The 17,837-nt window shown below is 37.0% G+C and overlaps 1 protein-coding gene across 2 annotated transcripts in view; it reads right to left on the bottom strand.

Annotated features, from left to right (window-relative positions):
• The window catches only part of DPYD (dihydropyrimidine dehydrogenase), a 720,433-nt gene that overhangs the window by 176,766 nt on the left and 525,830 nt on the right, over positions 1 to 17,837 (bottom strand). For both annotated transcript variants that reach the window (XM_032487157.1, XM_032487158.1), the window contains exons 17-18: positions 12,598 to 12,718; positions 11,654 to 11,773 (exon numbers count right to left, since the gene is read on the bottom strand). In XM_032487157.1, coding sequence (XP_032343048.1) covers positions 11,654 to 11,773; positions 12,598 to 12,718 — 241 coding nt within the window. The remainder of the gene's footprint in view (positions 1 to 11,653; positions 11,774 to 12,597; positions 12,719 to 17,837) is intronic.

Consider the following 17,837-nt stretch of genomic DNA (forward strand, 5'->3'; position numbering starts at 1 on the left):
CCCTTCTTTTTCTGTCTGCTTGGTTGAGCAAATCTCCTCTTCAGGACTAAAGGTATGTGCACCAGTGATGTTCATATTTCAAAGGCAAATTGGCAGAATCTAGCAGACCATGGGAATCTGTGAAACTAAAGTGGGAAACTTTTCTCTCTTCCTCATTGCCTGATCTCTGATAATTTTTACAGATGGAATATATGTAAAATGACATAACTCCCAGTGAACAGATACTAGGAAACTTGGGGTCTCTAATTATACTTGCAGACCTTAGCTAATGAGGTTTAGAGCTCTTAAGTATCAGGCATTGCCTCCAGCTACTCCATGATACCATCACAGAGAGAGATAGGAAGTTTCCATTCATTCTGGAGTCTATCCTGTGGCACTGAGACAACAGCAATCCTGCTTGCCTTAAAGTGAGTATGAATGTGCCAAGTGCTTCTCGGCTCTGTTTTTACCTGCTCCTGGTTTAGAAAAAAAACAAAAACAACAACCAAAAAAAACAAAACAAAACAAAAAAAAACTGGACAACTTATCCAAAAGATTCTTATAAAAACAGCTCTTTTGCTACATCTAATCATATGCACATTCTCAAAAACACCTGGCCAGAAAGTAGGAGTGGTAAAGAAGGGCCTCTAATGATATATCCCATCACCCCAAATTTAATACGCGTAAGTAAAGCTCACCAAGTAGGAAGTTAGTGAAAACGGCTTGGTGATTACAGCAATCGGCTCTAAGTCAAGTCAAATTCTTGCTGTGACTTTGAATTTTTGTTACTCCTTATGACTTCATACATTTTAGTGAGAATTTTGCAGCCCATCTGAGGATCTACTCATTTCAAATCTAAATTATTATTAGAAAGGTCAATGACTAAATTTAACCTATCAAAGACATATTGGCTCACTTCATTCTCCTTAAAACAAAACATCTCAAATTTTTACACAAATGTATTATACCTTGTAATGGTGACATTCCCCACATGGAGAATTTTGCTCCCTCAAAATGAGGACTGAGGGTCAGAGGTATCAGCATCCTCTGAGATTCCTGTTGAGAAAAGGCTATCTTCCTGGCCACATCTCAGGTCTATTGAATTAGATGCTCTCTGGGCCCAGGGATCGGTATATTAAGAAGCTCCTTAGGTGACTAGTACCACACTGAAGACTTCGGTAATCCCCGTTCTACTATAAACTCTTATAAAAATGGTGAAACTAAAGAAAAGTCTTTTGCAAATGATTTAGAATAATGGACAAGAAACAAACATCCAAATCCATACACATACGCACACACACACACACAATTATTTTTACAAAAATGTTACCATTACCCTCATCTAGTATAAACTTGCTATTAAAACAAGGGTTTAGGGAGCTAGAAAGGCTACAGCAAAAAGATATTTCAGCTACTCAAACTGTTACTGTTAGCCCCATTCATTTCCATTATGTTTTTATTTTATACTATTTAAGAGATAAATTAATAATTCCATTTTAACACTGGACTAAAGGGAAAGACCAAATGTTTGGAACTAGTGAATAAAAATCCAGCTCAGAAATAATTTGATCCATTAAACTTTTGGCTTCTGCCTTGAAAAGTACATATGTTTCTTTGTGTTATTTCTCAGTATATTAATATGAGAAATGCATGAAGCACAGAGGTTAATAGGAATACTGAGAGGTTTACTAGACCACTTACAGTATAATTGTGACCTGTCATTACTATGATTTTTTTTAACAGTGATTAATCGTAGTGGTATATTTATACATAATTTTCGGTCTAAATTTTTTTGTTAAAGAAATACAAAAGTGGGTCTCTCTATATTTTCATCCTACAATGTTAAGAACATTACAGAAGCATAATAGAGAAAATTAATGCAGAATGAGCTGGGGGTAGGGAAGCTGCTGTAATACAGTGGTTAAATTCATAATATCCAGAGTCAGACAGCATGAGTCCCAGTAAACCTAGATACCAGCTGTGTGACATTACAGAATTTGACTGACATTTCTGTGCCGCAGTTTCTTTTCCAGTAAAACAAGTGACTAATTGTGACCACCTGAGCAGGTTGTAATGATTAAATGACATCACACATGAAAAGCTCTTAGCATCTGGTACAAGAAAGAACGCCTATGTTCTGTTGTAATTTCTTACTCAGTAACCAAAGCTCACCAGCAAGCTAAGATGGATGGCGGAGATTAAGGAGCAGTCTGACCTCCAAAACCTTCTGAATTGTACACAAATGAATATTAAGAAACAAAAGGTGTTTCTTGCAAGTCTACTACGTGTCTCTAACTTTCTAACATTCTGGAGGAGGTGATGACGGAAAAGCAATGACTCCTGCTTTTAAGAAGCTTACAATCCAAATGGGTCAATTATTAACTAGATGTGCTAAATGAAACAGGATGTCCATGGAACATTTCTTGGACTCTTGGCTTATGATCTATATACTTCTTTTCAAATTAATTCACACTGATTAAAGTTTCTCAGACCATATCATACCCAATGTGTGTTAAGAGGGTTTTCTTGTTTTCATTATATTTTATCATAATTTGTTTTAGACCAGGGAAGTGAGAAACGTGTGATTTCCTTTTTCCCTTTCAGAAGAGGCTTAGCCTGGGTTTTTTGGCCTAATTTCTTCCCCATTTCACCATTTTCAAAATGTCCTTCTCTTTCTCCCCACCTAATGAAAAACCAGCATCTCTGAATTACTTAGTAGTGTTTTTTGTAAGCTCAGTCAAAATTATAAAGGAGATGATACCCGCTGCTGGGGGAAAAGATGGATCTGTCCAAAAAGAAGGTGAGACAGTTGCAGGAACAAACACATGGTCGCGTGCAACAGACTGAAGATCACAGAGAAGGAATTAAGAAGGACACCCCAAATTTGCTCTCAGCATCACAGCTTGACTAAGCCCGTATACAGTTTATCTAAGTCAGTAATAAAGTTATTTATGGCTATATTGACGACAGTTTCATTTCAAGTAAACGCTGCATGCTTACAATTTAAGAAAAATGTCTGAATGTATCCTGTCATTTTTTTGTCCTTTGGAATAAATTCACGAATTTTTCCCTAATTTACCTCTTTGACTCAATTTTCCAATTTGGAGATGAATTGATATAGATAATGAGGGACATGATTTTGACAACATTCACAGAACAGCACACTCACAGATTTTCAGATCGAGATAGGATAAGTTTTAGATTAGTGACACTTGTAGCCTATTCGAATTTAATGAGTTTACCATATTTGTACCATTTAGACTTACTGTGGCACATTTTGGACAAAGACATTGATTAAAAAAATGCTTAGCAGTTCATCTTTGGACACAGGTCTGAGCTTGAATTCAAACTATAACAAGTCCTGGCTATGTGAACTTAGGCAAGTTACTTAACCATCTGGAGTTTGTGTTTTTAAGTCTGTGAAATGGGCCCAGTGATACCCATCTCATAGAGTAATTTAAATGAGAATGCACTTAAAGTGTTCAACACAGTGCTGGACACATTATTAAAACACCCTTGAGAGTCCCCAGAGCTGCAGTTTTTGAAATGTCAGGGCTGAGGAGTGCAGAAAGACTTTGCTAGTAACACCAGTGACTAGCAGTATAAATTTTCAAATACTATCATTAGCTCATGATACGTAAGCGCTGGTCCTAGGAGAAAACTTGTTATTCAGTATGTTAGTATTTGCACAAAGTCAAAAAGAAAAATATAGTATTTCACAATCATGAGTTTAATTTGACCCTTGTCTACCTCTGACACCTGTTTCCTCCTCAAAGGACTTCTAACACCCAGAAATTGTCTTTCGTGGCACTCAGAATGGATTTTCTTCGCATCAACAATGGTTTGCATTCAGCATTTGATCTGGAATGGGGTGACATACTATTGCTATTCTGAGACCTCAAATACTATGTTCTGTACTTTTTCTAGGAATACATTCTGACCCTGTTTACGACAATTCGTTTCATATACTTAACTGTGGGAAGAGATTCTACATTTATTTATAGACTATCTTAATTCTCTAATTTTACCATTGATTAAAGCCCTTGGAATTATTTTAGAAATAAGATATTCAAACCAAAATGCTCAGTTGCACTAATCTTACTTCATCTACTGTTCAAGACACATTCTCAAGCCCTCCCAGACTTAAGTATCAAGGCTCAGGGGAAGGATCTAATAAGCTCTCCAGGTTTCAGTACACATTGAAGTTTGAGATCCACTGATCTACTGGAGGCTCACCTCACCAATAGGACTTCCATTAGTAAAAAATGAGCTACAGTTTAGAAGTTAAATAGAAATATTTCCTTTACGAACATACATGAATCCTGGCACATGAAAAGATCATACATATAAATCTCAAGACCAAAGTTGAGAGTTCTCTATTACGTGAGCAGGCATTTGCTTCTAGAAGGTTTCAAGATCTTGAACTACCGAGAACATTTTGATAGTTCTCTAGATGTTACGAATAAATGTGTCGGCTTTGCAGTCAGAGTTTGCTGGAGAGCTTGGTCTGGTGCTTAGGGATTTCAGCCAACGAATGGATAAAGAGGGTGAGGAATCTCATTCTAGTCATGCCCCCCTTCCCTCATTTCCCTCTTCACTGTTTGGTCGTCTCCCCCTTTCCTTAGGGAGCCGAGTGATTGATAGCCGATGACTGTAGTACAGCTGCCTCAGCTAGGACTCTCTTCCTGATCATTAGCAGTTAGCCTATGGTTAAATTCACAGCTCGCTGCTTGGTACAGCCCCTGAGATTTAAGGGTCTGGCCTTTGGAAAATATTTAACATAAGACTGAAATCTTGACATACTGAGAACTCAGTTCTCTGCAAGGCTTCTTTAATTAATCCAATGTACTGTACCATTGTTCTGTATGAGGCTGTGACATGGTGAACTGTTTCTGAAGCTTACAGAGATGTGTAGCTCTAAATTAAACAGTCACTGACGTGTACCTACACTGATTTCTCAGCACAGTAGATATGCATGAATCTGTGACTATTTAAATTCAAGCTCAAACAGTGACACAACACTCTCCAGTTTTACTTTCATAATAGAACATTTTTTGATTAATTTCAAGCTTGAAATCATTCTTTATGAAAAACACACACACAGAGGAAAGAAATTTAATAATTCATTACCTTTGCTGCAAAGGTAAGTTTTCTTATGATGCTTGTCAGAGTCCTTTGGTTTACAAAGTCCATCAAATATTATCTTAGGAGCTGGTAACAGACATTAATTTATTTTCTTAATTTTGCACAAAGAAAATATGTCTAATAGCCAGATATCCATGAACTGGTTGGCTCTTAAATAATATTCGATTTTATCATCTACCTGCAGGACGATAGTTATTTTAAAATACCTAAGGAAAGAATGTAGACCTTGATCTATGCTTTAAACCTCTGCCCTCGCTCCAGTCCGTCGATGAGCTGTAAGCGTCTATGAATATGGCAGCTGAGTCCCAGATGAAAAATTATGCATCTCATAAACTGCTGTTCTGCTGAAATGTGAAGCCAAGGCAAGGCTGTGCCTCAAACTCAGCACTTGGCATTTTCCTTCTGTCTGCTTTGTTGCCATGAAGCAAACATGAACAGTGAGGATCTGTGTAGGGCAGGTAGCAGGCGAGCTCACTGTCAAAAATCTATTATTAGGGCTCTGATCTCCTGCATAGACCGACAACGGCCAACCGGCGAGCAACTCCGGCTCCAGCAAAGGCAGTATAATGCAAAAGGGGGTTTTTTGTCAATCCGTACGTGAATATATTCAAATGAGCATGATTTAAATGAGACTAGTTCTAATGGTGAGCTGCTCTCAACTAAACTGATCATTTATAATGAAAATTGTAATTCAGCGTCTTTATTTGATATGCCTACTTTCGAGTATTCTGCAAATACAGCACATATATTCATATAACAAGTTCCTTAATAATTTGATCAGTGGAACTTGTGATAGACTGAGAATGTTTTTACATATGTGAATAATAGACCAGAGTTTCTGCATTATGTCGGTACATACAAAAAAAGAAAAGAGATAAAATGAGTATAAAGTGGAAGATTCTCCTTTTAATTATTCTTTTTTGGCATGATTTATCACTGCTTATTTTTTACTGGTTTAAATACTATCTTTATCAGGTAATTTCAGACATTCCAGTGTTAAAAGCTAAGTTCTTATTGATAAAGATGGCTACAATAGATAGCTGAAATTTTATGACAGATAGTAGGCGTGTTTTTCTAAAAGGATTTTATGCATCAGTAATCATGTGATTGACACATAAAAAAACCCAGCCCATTAAGAACTACTTCCTATGAAAAAATACCAATACTGCCTATTATGATATAATTGTAACATACAGTGTAAGAACTTGAAGCAATCTTGCCAAAATTTTCAGCTGGTTGCCTGTGTGAACATAATTGTTCAGAGCAAAATGGAACTGAAACTTCTAAATCTCTTATCTAGTGTATGTTTTGTCATCTTCCCCATTTAACACAATAATCACTAATAAATACATCAAAATAAGTTTAAGTTTGTGATTAGAGCTTACATTGGATTTGTCTTTATGTCATGTCCATGCTGCTAAATCACTGCAGGGTCCCAGCAACTCCTAAGTAACTATTTTAAGGACAAACATAAAATATGCAATGCTTGAGTCAATGCTTAAGGTTCTTTTTTAAGCTACTATATTGATTCCTGCAAGTTTGCTAAGCTATACACTTTGTACTCATTTCTAGCCCTACACTGGAGCTGAGTTACAAATTACTAGCAAATTTCTAACTTCTTTTATTGGTATTTCTCATGTTGATTTTACCAAAAAAATCACCTTTCGGAAGCTTACAGCTGTGAGAGCTCAGTGAGCTCAGGGTTCAGAATAGCTCACGTAGCTAGGTTTAAATCATACATCATTTATTTGTAGAACAGTAAGAGCATTTATGGAGTATAGCATTAACCTTTGTTGAGAAATGCACAATCATTTCTTAACATTTTGTAATATCCTTCACGTGACCAGTAAATGTGGGTTCCTGACACAGAGATCAAATCTGGAAGGCCATCTTTGATGAATTATTCAGAAATCAGTTTATAAGTATTAATACTGAACAATAATAGTGTACTATTATTTTTAATTAGGTAAGTTGATACAGAATCAACAATTTAAAAAAAAATCCAAAATTTGAAATTGAGAAGAAGAATTTCCTCTTTTTGATAAAATAAATTTGGCCAATAAAATAATAGAAAACAATGAGTTAATGTTTCAACCTTGTAGGAAGTAAATTATATTGATCCTAAAGTATTTGTCATCATTTCAAAGTGCCTTCTGCAGAAAAGTTTCAGAACTTTTCCCTGTACGTGGGTATTTGTGTGTGTATTTAATATAAAACAAACAACATAGGTACAGGACAGTGGAATAACACAACAAACCTCAGGAATATGCCCATCCCCCATGAAATAAAAGAAGCATTTGAAAACAGTAAGGAACAACAGCAAAACCTCCTTCAAATGAGTTTACCTCCTTTCCTTGATGACTGTTTCCCCTGATGCAGCTATCAATGAATCAAGGTTATCCTCATGAAGCCAGTTGCATGAAGGCGTATGTTTAGCTACGCCACGCAGGACTCATTTTCAACCACCTCTAAAAGAATCTCATCCACAGGGAGGATTCATGTGAAAATGTCACACCACAGCTGAGTTTAACACCATTTTATATAGGTGATAACAATCACTGAGTTAGGGGTGATCTTAAGATGTCCTTATTATTTGGGGACAAAGTCAAGAAAAAGGTCACAACGTGAAACTAAACCTAGAAAAAAATAACTAAACTAAAACTAGGAAAAATAATGAGTCATCCACTCGAGGACAGAGTTTATAAATAATGTTCCTGATGAGATCAGCGTTTCTTCTAATCAAATAAATAAAACCGAGGAATTTCACCCGCCACCCCCCCTTCAAAAGCAATAATATACTCAACTGTATGGCGATACATGAACTGACTGTTGTTTGATGTTACAAAAGTCTTCTTCATGGATTTCAGAAATATGAAAGTTAGGTCAGTGTTAAGTCTCTACTGTCCAAGGAAAGGTAGAGATCACGGATTCTTAGAGTCAGAGACTTATTAGACAGAAGTCCTTGTATGGTGGAGAACTTAATTAGCCATCTTAGACTCATGAAAAAATTTCGTATGAATACCGGACAAGCTTTCTTTTGATACTGTTCTCACTATGAAATCACTTTTAATGGACTCATACTGCTAGCATGAATCCTGCCAGGTGTTTCTCCCACAATTACAACTCAGGTCTATAAATTATTTTACTATGAACTTCGGTTCATATGTTTGACCACCCTTTCCTCCCCATCCTAATCACCTACAGATGAGCTGGAAAATGCAATTTCTCAAATAACAGAATGAGGATGAGACCTCGGAATGAAGTCCTAACTCTCCCTCTGGATATAAATTTTAAACTCCAACAAGAAGAAGTTATCTCACTTATTGACTTCTATAGGCTTAATAACATCTTTTTTTAAAGAAAGAGACCTTTCTCTAAAACAGCAGCTTTCTAATGTTTTTGGAAGTCGACCTCAATAAAAAATGCATTTTACATCATGACCTAGTACAGAAATGTATATATATGTGTGTGTGTATCATATGTATAACTGAAATAGATGTTTGACCAGAGTTTATCCCAAATGTGTGCAAAGCACTTTGACATTCTTTTCTATTCTATTTCATTTTTTTAAAAAATTTGATTACAGTTCATTAAGCTTGATTCCATAATACACTCATGAGTTGGGAACCAGCGTTTGAGAAACGTTGCTCTATAATACTCAAGAGTCCACACTGGTCACACGTGAAATAATCCAGTGGGCATTCCTTAGCCGAGGCTCGGTTTGGGACGTTGTCGCTGCCCCCTTATTAGCGAACGTGTTTTACAGGAGGCCATTACTGAAAAGGGACCGTTTTTCTATAGCACGTGCGCTAGTCCAAGTTCCTCACCATTTCCCCATTTAAACAAAACAAAACTTCCATTTTCAAACAGCCAAAATCTTGTGCTAAGGAAGAATAACAAAGACTGATAAAAAGGGAGAGAGCACTGAAAGAGAAAAACACCTTCTCTGGCGACAGAAAGTGCGTGCTCTATTTCAGGTGGCTGTCCACAACTGAACTCTTTTCGGCTTTCACTTAGAAAAAAAAAAAAAAAACTATGATTCAAGCAGCTCTTCTATAAGTAGATATTCCATTCTACTCAGCCATAAATGAAAGAATGAAATAATGCCATTTTTCAGCAACGTGGAAGGATTTAGAGATTATTATACTAAGTGAAGTTAAGTCAGACAGAGAAAGACAAATCCTGCATGACATCAGTTATATGTGGAATCTAAAAAAATGATACAAATGAACTCATTTACAAACCAGAAAAGGCTCACAGACATAGAAAACAAACTTACAGTTACCAAAGGGCAAAGGGGGAAGGGATTAAATAGGAGTTTCGGATTAGCAGATACAAACTATTACATACAAAGCAGATAAACAACAAGGCCTACTGTATGGCACAGGGAACTACATTCAATAGCATATAATAACCTATAACGAAAAGTAATATGGAAAAGAACGTATATATGTATAACTGAATCACTATGCTGTACACTAGGAAATAACACAACATTGGAAGTCAACTATATTTCAATTTTTTAAAAAAAGAGACAAAGGAAAAAAGGAGTGCTCTGGGAGAAGACTTGGGAAAGCATTAGCACTGAGCTGTGGTAATTTATTTTTTAATCTTGTAAAAATACTTGACATATCCTGCGTGATTTTCTATATTGAAGCAGTGTTGGAAGTCCCGACAGCCATAACTGATACAACTAGCAATGACATTTAGCTTTTTTTTATATTTTCATCACTCCTAAAATTTTAAGACTTCATTATAATTTAACATATTTTGCTAGGCTAGGTTTTGTTATAACTCATTCTGAAGATACTGTTACAGGACTGACTTCTGTCCTGAAGTATATTATCATTGCCTGTTACAACTGCTTTTCAGATTCTATTACCTTTAAATGAAAGCAAACATTACTTTAAAGGAGGAAAAGCTATTCATTTGGTCCATATGGAGAGGGGGTATTTTCAAAACAAACTGTTTACTGTGAAGGGTCTTAACACAGAACCTATGAGAAATGAGGCACAGGCCCTTACAAATGTTACGGACTTTTTGTTGTTCAAAATGAAAGTTCCACCTAGGGCTGGTTGAGCTTATAGCCCGAGTGAGTATTTACAGATGAATCTGTAAATCTTAGAAATAGTTTTATGGAAATGGTAACAGGCCTTGAGGTACGGCTGGGCTTGTGTTCCGGCCCCGCTATGATTTCCAGTGTGTGTACACCTCCAAGGCTGCAACGCCGAAGACTTTTCCTAATGCTGTAATTGCACAGCTTTCTTAGACTGCCTTATCGTATGGGAGAATATTCAGAAACTGCAGCTTAAATGAGAAAACGTGAATGGTGTTACTTATATAAAATACAGCTGCAATAGTTCTTTTATTAATTTTTAATGTTCAGCACCCTCTGTGACCTCCTTTATTCTATTGCTGTCAACATGGCAGGCTGGAGAAATTGAAATGGGCTGACAGAAAACACAGCGCACGTTACAGCCCAACTCTGCAGTCTTGCGACTCTCCTTCTGAGCCCCACGCTAACGCGGTCCACGTTGCTCTGCATTACAATGATGTGAAGGCCCTGTGTGATAGCTCCTGATAAAAGAGAGTTCTGTCTGGACCCTGAGCAGGTGCTCCTCGTCAGCCTTCCAATTTCTGACATTGTGGGAATGGCATTCAATTAAAAGCAGAATATATATTTTTTTTTTAATCATGGCTTAGAGACACACTTCATGCTCTCAAAACATAATACCTCAGCATGCAGAGAGCTTTATTTGTGTCTACGCAGCCTCTTCCAAAAGCACATCTTGGTCTGATTCAGCAATGCTTTTCCTGAACAGTGGGACACCGCTATGTTATGTATATTTGCCCCTGTCTGTATCACCAAGGAGACTAATCCCCATACCAGCACAGTCGAGAACCTCACAACATTGTCTTTGCAAGACCAAGTTCATGTTTTCAGCAACAGAGTGCACAGGGCAAAGATACTGAACGGGACTTTGGGATTAAAACTTCTCTTTCTGTTTCAAATGCAAGTGCTTTATGATGAGAAAAGTGTGCAAAGATGTGAGGTCTGTGTGCAAATATCTTGTCAGCTGAAGCCAATAAATGTCATGTTTTAATGGTTTGTTTGGGACAGTTGCACAAGTAAGATTTTTTTTTGAAGCAGGTAGATTTCAAAATTCTAGGAAGAGAGGAAGCTAATCTAAAACAAGAAAAAAAAAAGGTATTATAACCAGGGTGTTTATATTTTTCTCTTAGGTCTTGATATTAGCCTTTACTAATAAATGACAAGACAATTGTGGCAATGAGAAATTCTGGGTAATGCACAGACCACAGGAAATCAGAATTTGTGTGAAAGCCTCGTCTTGTGCTCAGTCACTTGCTCAATCTGCTCTGTCTGTCATAACTATTAGGAATTTGGACTGACAATTGGTTATAAGAATTTGGGATCATATAAGACACAATATTCTTGCTTGTAACATGATCTCTTGATTTCTCATCAACCTCCAAGGAAGCAAAAACGCAAGGAGAGGGCAACACCTACCAGATACTCCTCCATATGTAGTTCGCTTCCCAGTGCCCACTGCTGGCCAGGGTGTGCCATCGGCTTTGAGTCCCATGAGACCTGAGACAGTGTTGGTGGCTGTAACGCCGTCTGCGCCACCTGTGAAAAACACATCAACATTTATCTGCAGCTCTTAAAGGGACAAAGGTTAAAACCCATTCAAACCCACACAACCTCGGAAAATGCACCCTCTGCTTTCTCTTGAGAACATTTCCTCCCTTCAAATGTATTCACTAATTGCATTCCTATAATTATGCTTGAAATGCTAGACATAAAACTTTTTAATTACCACCACTTCATTTTTCCAATTATTATACAGATTTGTGGATGCCAAATGTTTTGTATTCGGTGTTATTTTCGAGGTAATTTCAATGTCTTTACAAATCAAAATGCAATTTCCATTGGACAGAACACAAGCATATGTGATTTGTAAAAGCATGCATTGACTGTGTTGCAGGCTATTTACTGTGTGTGTTTAAGGCAGTGTGCTAGCTCCCCTCGAATACAAAGGGAACTCATAAGAAACTTCCCATTGTGGAGGCTGCTGCTATCCTCAAAAAAATTCATTAAAAGTCCAAGTGTTACCGCTGGACCTTACATTATAAGTGCATTTATTTTGGAGTGGTCTGCTGCTCCAGGTCATGCTGTGGCTTCGTTTCATAATTCTTTGTGTCTAAGTAGGTGTTTAGCAAGAAAACATGATAGATCTTCTTTTCCCAGGCCAAACTTCGAAGTCCACTTCCTAGCTTGAGTGTAAGTATGAATCTATTCATTTGTGAGATCAAGGGCTCAGCTTAATCCTTTTCTTAAAGTTTAAACAAAGACATACACACGTATTTGTGGATAGAGGTATACTTTAGTATGGCCACGTAACGTAGGCCCATACTTGCATAAGGAGGGAACTGATGGCAATCTAGGCTTACCTTCCTTTGCCGCTCTGGCGATGCTTACGATATCGGTGACATTTGGAGTCAACTTGGCAAAAAAAGGAATCTGAACAGCTTGCCTCACCCAGCGACAGATGTTCCGCACCAGCTCTGGATCCTGTTCAAATAGGTCAGTTAAATATAGAACATAATTAAAGAATCGTCATCAGTATGTGTACTGGAACAACAGCGGAGCTGGAGATGTGCAAGACAAATCCGACTTGACAATGAGCTACATGATGTATTTCTCAGGCTCCTCCTCAGTCTTACACCCAGACTCATTAGGGAATTAAGGCTAACACACTTCAAGTGAACTGCAAATTCATCACATAAAGGTTAAATTCCTCAAGGGAGCCTTTGGGAAATAAAATCACAAAGAACCGAGTGAAAGAAAGTGTTTCCCACTTCCAGTTAAATAATATCAGAAGTCAAACATAAACTTCTGGTGGTAAATTCGGGAAACATTACAGAATTTCTAATGACCTCGTTGGGTTAACCTAATAAAAATATTTGAATAGCTGACTCCCAGGTGAATGATATTAAATCTGAAGCCTATTGTCTTCCTTGTTAGAAGACTTAGTCTTGTTGAAGTGTATTCAAAATAAAATATGTGACTTTCTAATCAATCTCATTATAATATACAGCGCATGCTAATGCTGGCTAATGCAGCCTTAGGTGATACACGAGAGGATCAGGAACTTTAGCTTACTTTTGCAGATGTTACCAAGATCTGCGCAGCACTTTTGAACATTCATCTACTTGAAAGAATTGATCAAAATGACAGAAATGAAATAAAATATCAAAAGCTCATTTTTAAAAGCAAGGAATAGTCGTTTTCTGGCGCCTGTTTCCTGTGATTTTTTCAGACTTCTATTTTCTCATGGGACAAGTATCATTTAGAGGGCAATCACCTATCCTTTCCATGGAAAATAACTTAGCTGTAGTAATGTTCTTTGATTTCAACACATACAATGGTCCTTTTTTCCATTACTTTTAGTGCAAAATTTATTCTGACAGGTACTGATAATGTGCTTTGATAAATTACATTAAAATATGCAATAGCAAGTCATTATTGAACTTCGTAATATTATCTTCAAAAGTTAAAATGTTTTTTTTAAAAAAGAACAACCCAGAAAAATACAGACATATATTTAAACTATGAAATGGCAGGCAAGCATATCATTTGTAATTAATATTTTTATATGTAAGAAAGTTGCTCTTTGCATTTTAACCTTTTGAATTCTTTTAAGATGAGATTTCAATGTTATAACCTTTAGAAAGAACCTTTTCACTTGGGCTTAATGTATCTTGATCAGTCATCTTGTATTACTCTAGGAGGTACATGTTTGTGTGCTAAAATACTGCAATGAGGTAATTTCTGTTGTTATTGTTGCTACTCAGCAAAACTAATTTTAATGAGAAATCTTTGGTTTGGCTTGTTCTCTTTTCAGAACAGTAATTTCTTCATTAAACATAAATATTAAAAAAATATATATATGGACGCTCTGCAGGGCATACTGTGCATATGAATAGTAAAATCTGGAGACTTAGCTGTACAAACTCTAACTCATGAAAATGGAGATCTGCCCCTGCCCATGCAACGTTCATGAAATATTTATAACCACTGCATTGGCATTATGAAGGCAGTTGCATCTTTGTGACTTTCATTTTTAAGTTATGAATTTCCATGGGACTTAGCCTAGAAATGACAGTAAGTCTAGATGATACGAATTACATGTCCTTTGTGAAAGCTCTTTAATGTAGAATTTGACAATAATTTAAAGATCACTTGAATTGCATGATACATGGAAAGCAGTCTGATAAGAATTACTGAGACAAATTAAAAATATTACTTGGTTCCCATAGAGTAAACACTAATAATCTGATACAGGTTTCTAAGTGGGTTTCAATACTATTGACCACCATGTCTTTATAATCTACTTTGAATATCTGTCACATTTTTTTTTCCCGTTGATTCTCACTAGTTGAATACTTTAAAGGAATGCCTTTTACCCATTGTTTAACAACTTGAAATTTGTTCTAAGTTTTTCAGTCTAAAAAAAAAAATACATGGTCCCTTGGCTACCATTCTTTACTTGAATCATCTGTCCCTATTCTGGGACACGACAGTTTGACCCTCCTATACTTCTATGCGTAAGATTCACGGTGTTCAGATATATTTTTCTTGTCTCCATACTCAGTGAAGCCAGCTGTTCGCTAATCCTCGTACCGAGCTGAAGTACGATTTGATTACCCGAGAAATTTAAGAACAACTTCTGACCAACCTGATTGTGAAAATTAATGACTGTTCTGTGAATTGCAAGGTTTCGTTTGACAGGCATAATAGGGAATATTCTAATACAAGTAGAAATGTGGCGCAGCTAATAACACGATGAAATGAATCTCTATACTCTGGGGAGTTAAAGGACAGACTATAACTAGTCACACGTTTTAAGTTTCCTCACATTTTTGATACGAATGATCAAGATCTGAAAGCAATTAATAGAGCTTCTGCATCTTGACCTTCTCGTTTGCTAGTGATAGCATCAGATGGCGCTGCCCTTCCTAACGAGCCAGCTTTTAGGACCTTATTAAAATGAACAAATTTTAGACAATTCCTAATCCCCGCCCCTGACAAGTCTTCAGGATAGGAAATTCACAAAGGTACTCTGATCTCTCAGGCAAAGGGAGACTTTAACGTGATCTGCACCAACAAAGAGTAAACAACACCAGGCAATTCTGGACTGCTTTTCCACTTCTAGGTACATAACATTGTAGGCACTCACAAATACTTGTTTTGTTAATAAAAGAAGAATAAATGAAAACTTGGCAGACTTTCAATTGATTTCTTTATATAGCCCTCAATTTATAGATTATGTCTGGGTTTAAGAAAAACACAAATATATTTTACGATAGATAATGTCTAAAAGAGGAAATCAATAAAGACTTCTTTACAAATCAGAAAAAAATCTGAAGAAAAATAGTAGATACTCATGGAAAAAAGAATAGCTTAGCCAGTCTTTAAAGCGTCTGGTCCACAAAATGTCTACCTGTATCACGAAGTTTTATATATGTATTTACTGAAGTACAGTCCGCTTACAATGCTGTGTCACCTTCTGGTGCGCAGCCTAATGCTTCAGTCACACGTGAACATACATATATCCGTTTTCATATTCTTTTTCCACCTTAAGTTACTACAAGCGATTGATTCCCTGCACTATACTGTATAAACTTGTTGATTATCTATTTTATAAACATTAGTTAGTATCTGCAAATCTCAAACTCCCAATTTATCCCCTTCCCACCCCCTTCCCCCACTGGCAACCGTAAGTTTGTTTTCTATGTCTGTGAGTCTGCTTCTGTTCTGTAAATAAGTTTATCTTTTTTTGTTTAGATTCCATGAAGTGATATCACGAGGTTTTTATTGGCTCTTCCTACTGATATCCATAATGCCCATCCCTGACCACGATCTGTAACCTCACCTGTAGCAATGGCTCACGTATACATGTGTGTGTGTATGTGCGTGTACTATTTTAATACCCTCTTGTTACCCCTGCTGTTCATTATGTGATCACCAGAGGCAGCTGAGAGGCAGCAGAGCGGGTTTTCCTGTGACGGAGGGATGCCACACCACAAGCAGGAAAGCAGGGAAGCCCTTCCGGGAATGAATGGGGAGCCAATGGTGCTCCTGAGGGAACTACATGAGGGGAAGGAACCAGACCAAGCTTGGGAAGGGCTAAGAAGAGGACAAAAGCAAACTGGAGAGAAATGTGGTCTCTCTGAAAACTTTAACGAGGAGCAGCCCTGTGTCTGCCTGCAATTAATATGCACTGGGATAGATTCTTACGAAAACCAAACAACAATGACAAGAGTGAAAACCAGAAAACGTAGTGCCGAGCAGAGTGTTTGCTGCAGAAGTTTCCATGGTTCCAAATTGGCTGTTTTTAAAAAGCTTAATTTTCTGTCCGGGACACAAGGTAATAATTTTTAATTCTAGTAGCTAGTATGTCTTTAGTTACACGTTAAGGGGGTTCTATAAATGATGGACCCTGCTGCTCTTGAGGACCCTAAGATGACCTCTCCATTGTAGGACAGGCATTTCCACCAATTACTGACGGCATCAAATCTCATCGATTTCACACCCCGTACAAAGAAATAAGCACTAGAGAATGCGACTGTGAGAATTTCTTGATAAGTTAAATTACAAGTGAAATTTTTGACTTTAAGAAACATTTCTCTCCAATTTCTTCGGTAATTTTCACTCTGTACAATTCTTTTCAAAATGGCTTTCTTAGAAGGTGGCATTTCAGTGAATCCTACTGAAAAATGTTACCAGTTATGAAATGTTTTCCACTAAGGAACTCCTCTAAGTCTTAATTCACATGACATGCCAAGTGGTAGCTAGCATTTTTATTATGTCCACTTTTCTGATAGAGAGAGCTGGAGCCCAGAAGATCAATCTGAGTACCTATTTCACCTTCTTAATTTTCTTTCCCATTATCATGTCCTGAACCATCATCTTCTTTAGCAAAATTGCTCCCTAAAGTAAAATTCAGCCATCACTTGTAAAATAGAACTATAAAAGGCTTCTACTTCATTTATAACTAGTAAGACTAGATGTAGCTTCAGAGTAACAGGCAAACATGATGTATGTATCCTTCTATGTCAATAAAACAAAACAGAAAGAGTTAACTATTCCAGGTAGATTATTAATGAATGCAAAGATTGGACATTGGATGGGGATGTTTTAAATTAATTTATATTTTAACACGGGTCCTTCTTGTACCCGTTCTCCCGACCTGAAAGTTCTAACGATGGCACAAAAACCATCTGGGAATTTCCTATGGAGGGAGACACGCACTTACCAATCTCCCCAGCAATTCTACTCTGAGTTATGTATCCAAGAGACGAGAAAACATATCCACACAAAGACTTGCGCACAGAAGTTCACGTTTTCAAAGTAGCCCCAGCCTGGGAACAACTCAAACATTCCTTAGGATGTGAATGAAGTGGCATGTCCACACAGTGAAACACTATTCAGCAATTAAAAAACAAAAATCTACTGATTCATGCAATGACTTGGACTTAATTGGGAACACATTATTCTGAGTTTAAAAAGTCCACAAACCAGTACATGCTGTATGATTACATTTATAAGACATTTCACAAAGGAAAAACTGCGCTGATAAAAAGTAGAGCTTGGGCTGCTGTGATAAGGGTTTGGGGATGGGAAAGAG

This window comes from Camelus ferus, chromosome 9, assembly GCF_009834535.1.
Source record: "Camelus ferus isolate YT-003-E chromosome 9, BCGSAC_Cfer_1.0, whole genome shotgun sequence".
Lineage (NCBI taxonomy): Eukaryota > Metazoa > Chordata > Mammalia > Artiodactyla > Camelidae > Camelus > Camelus ferus.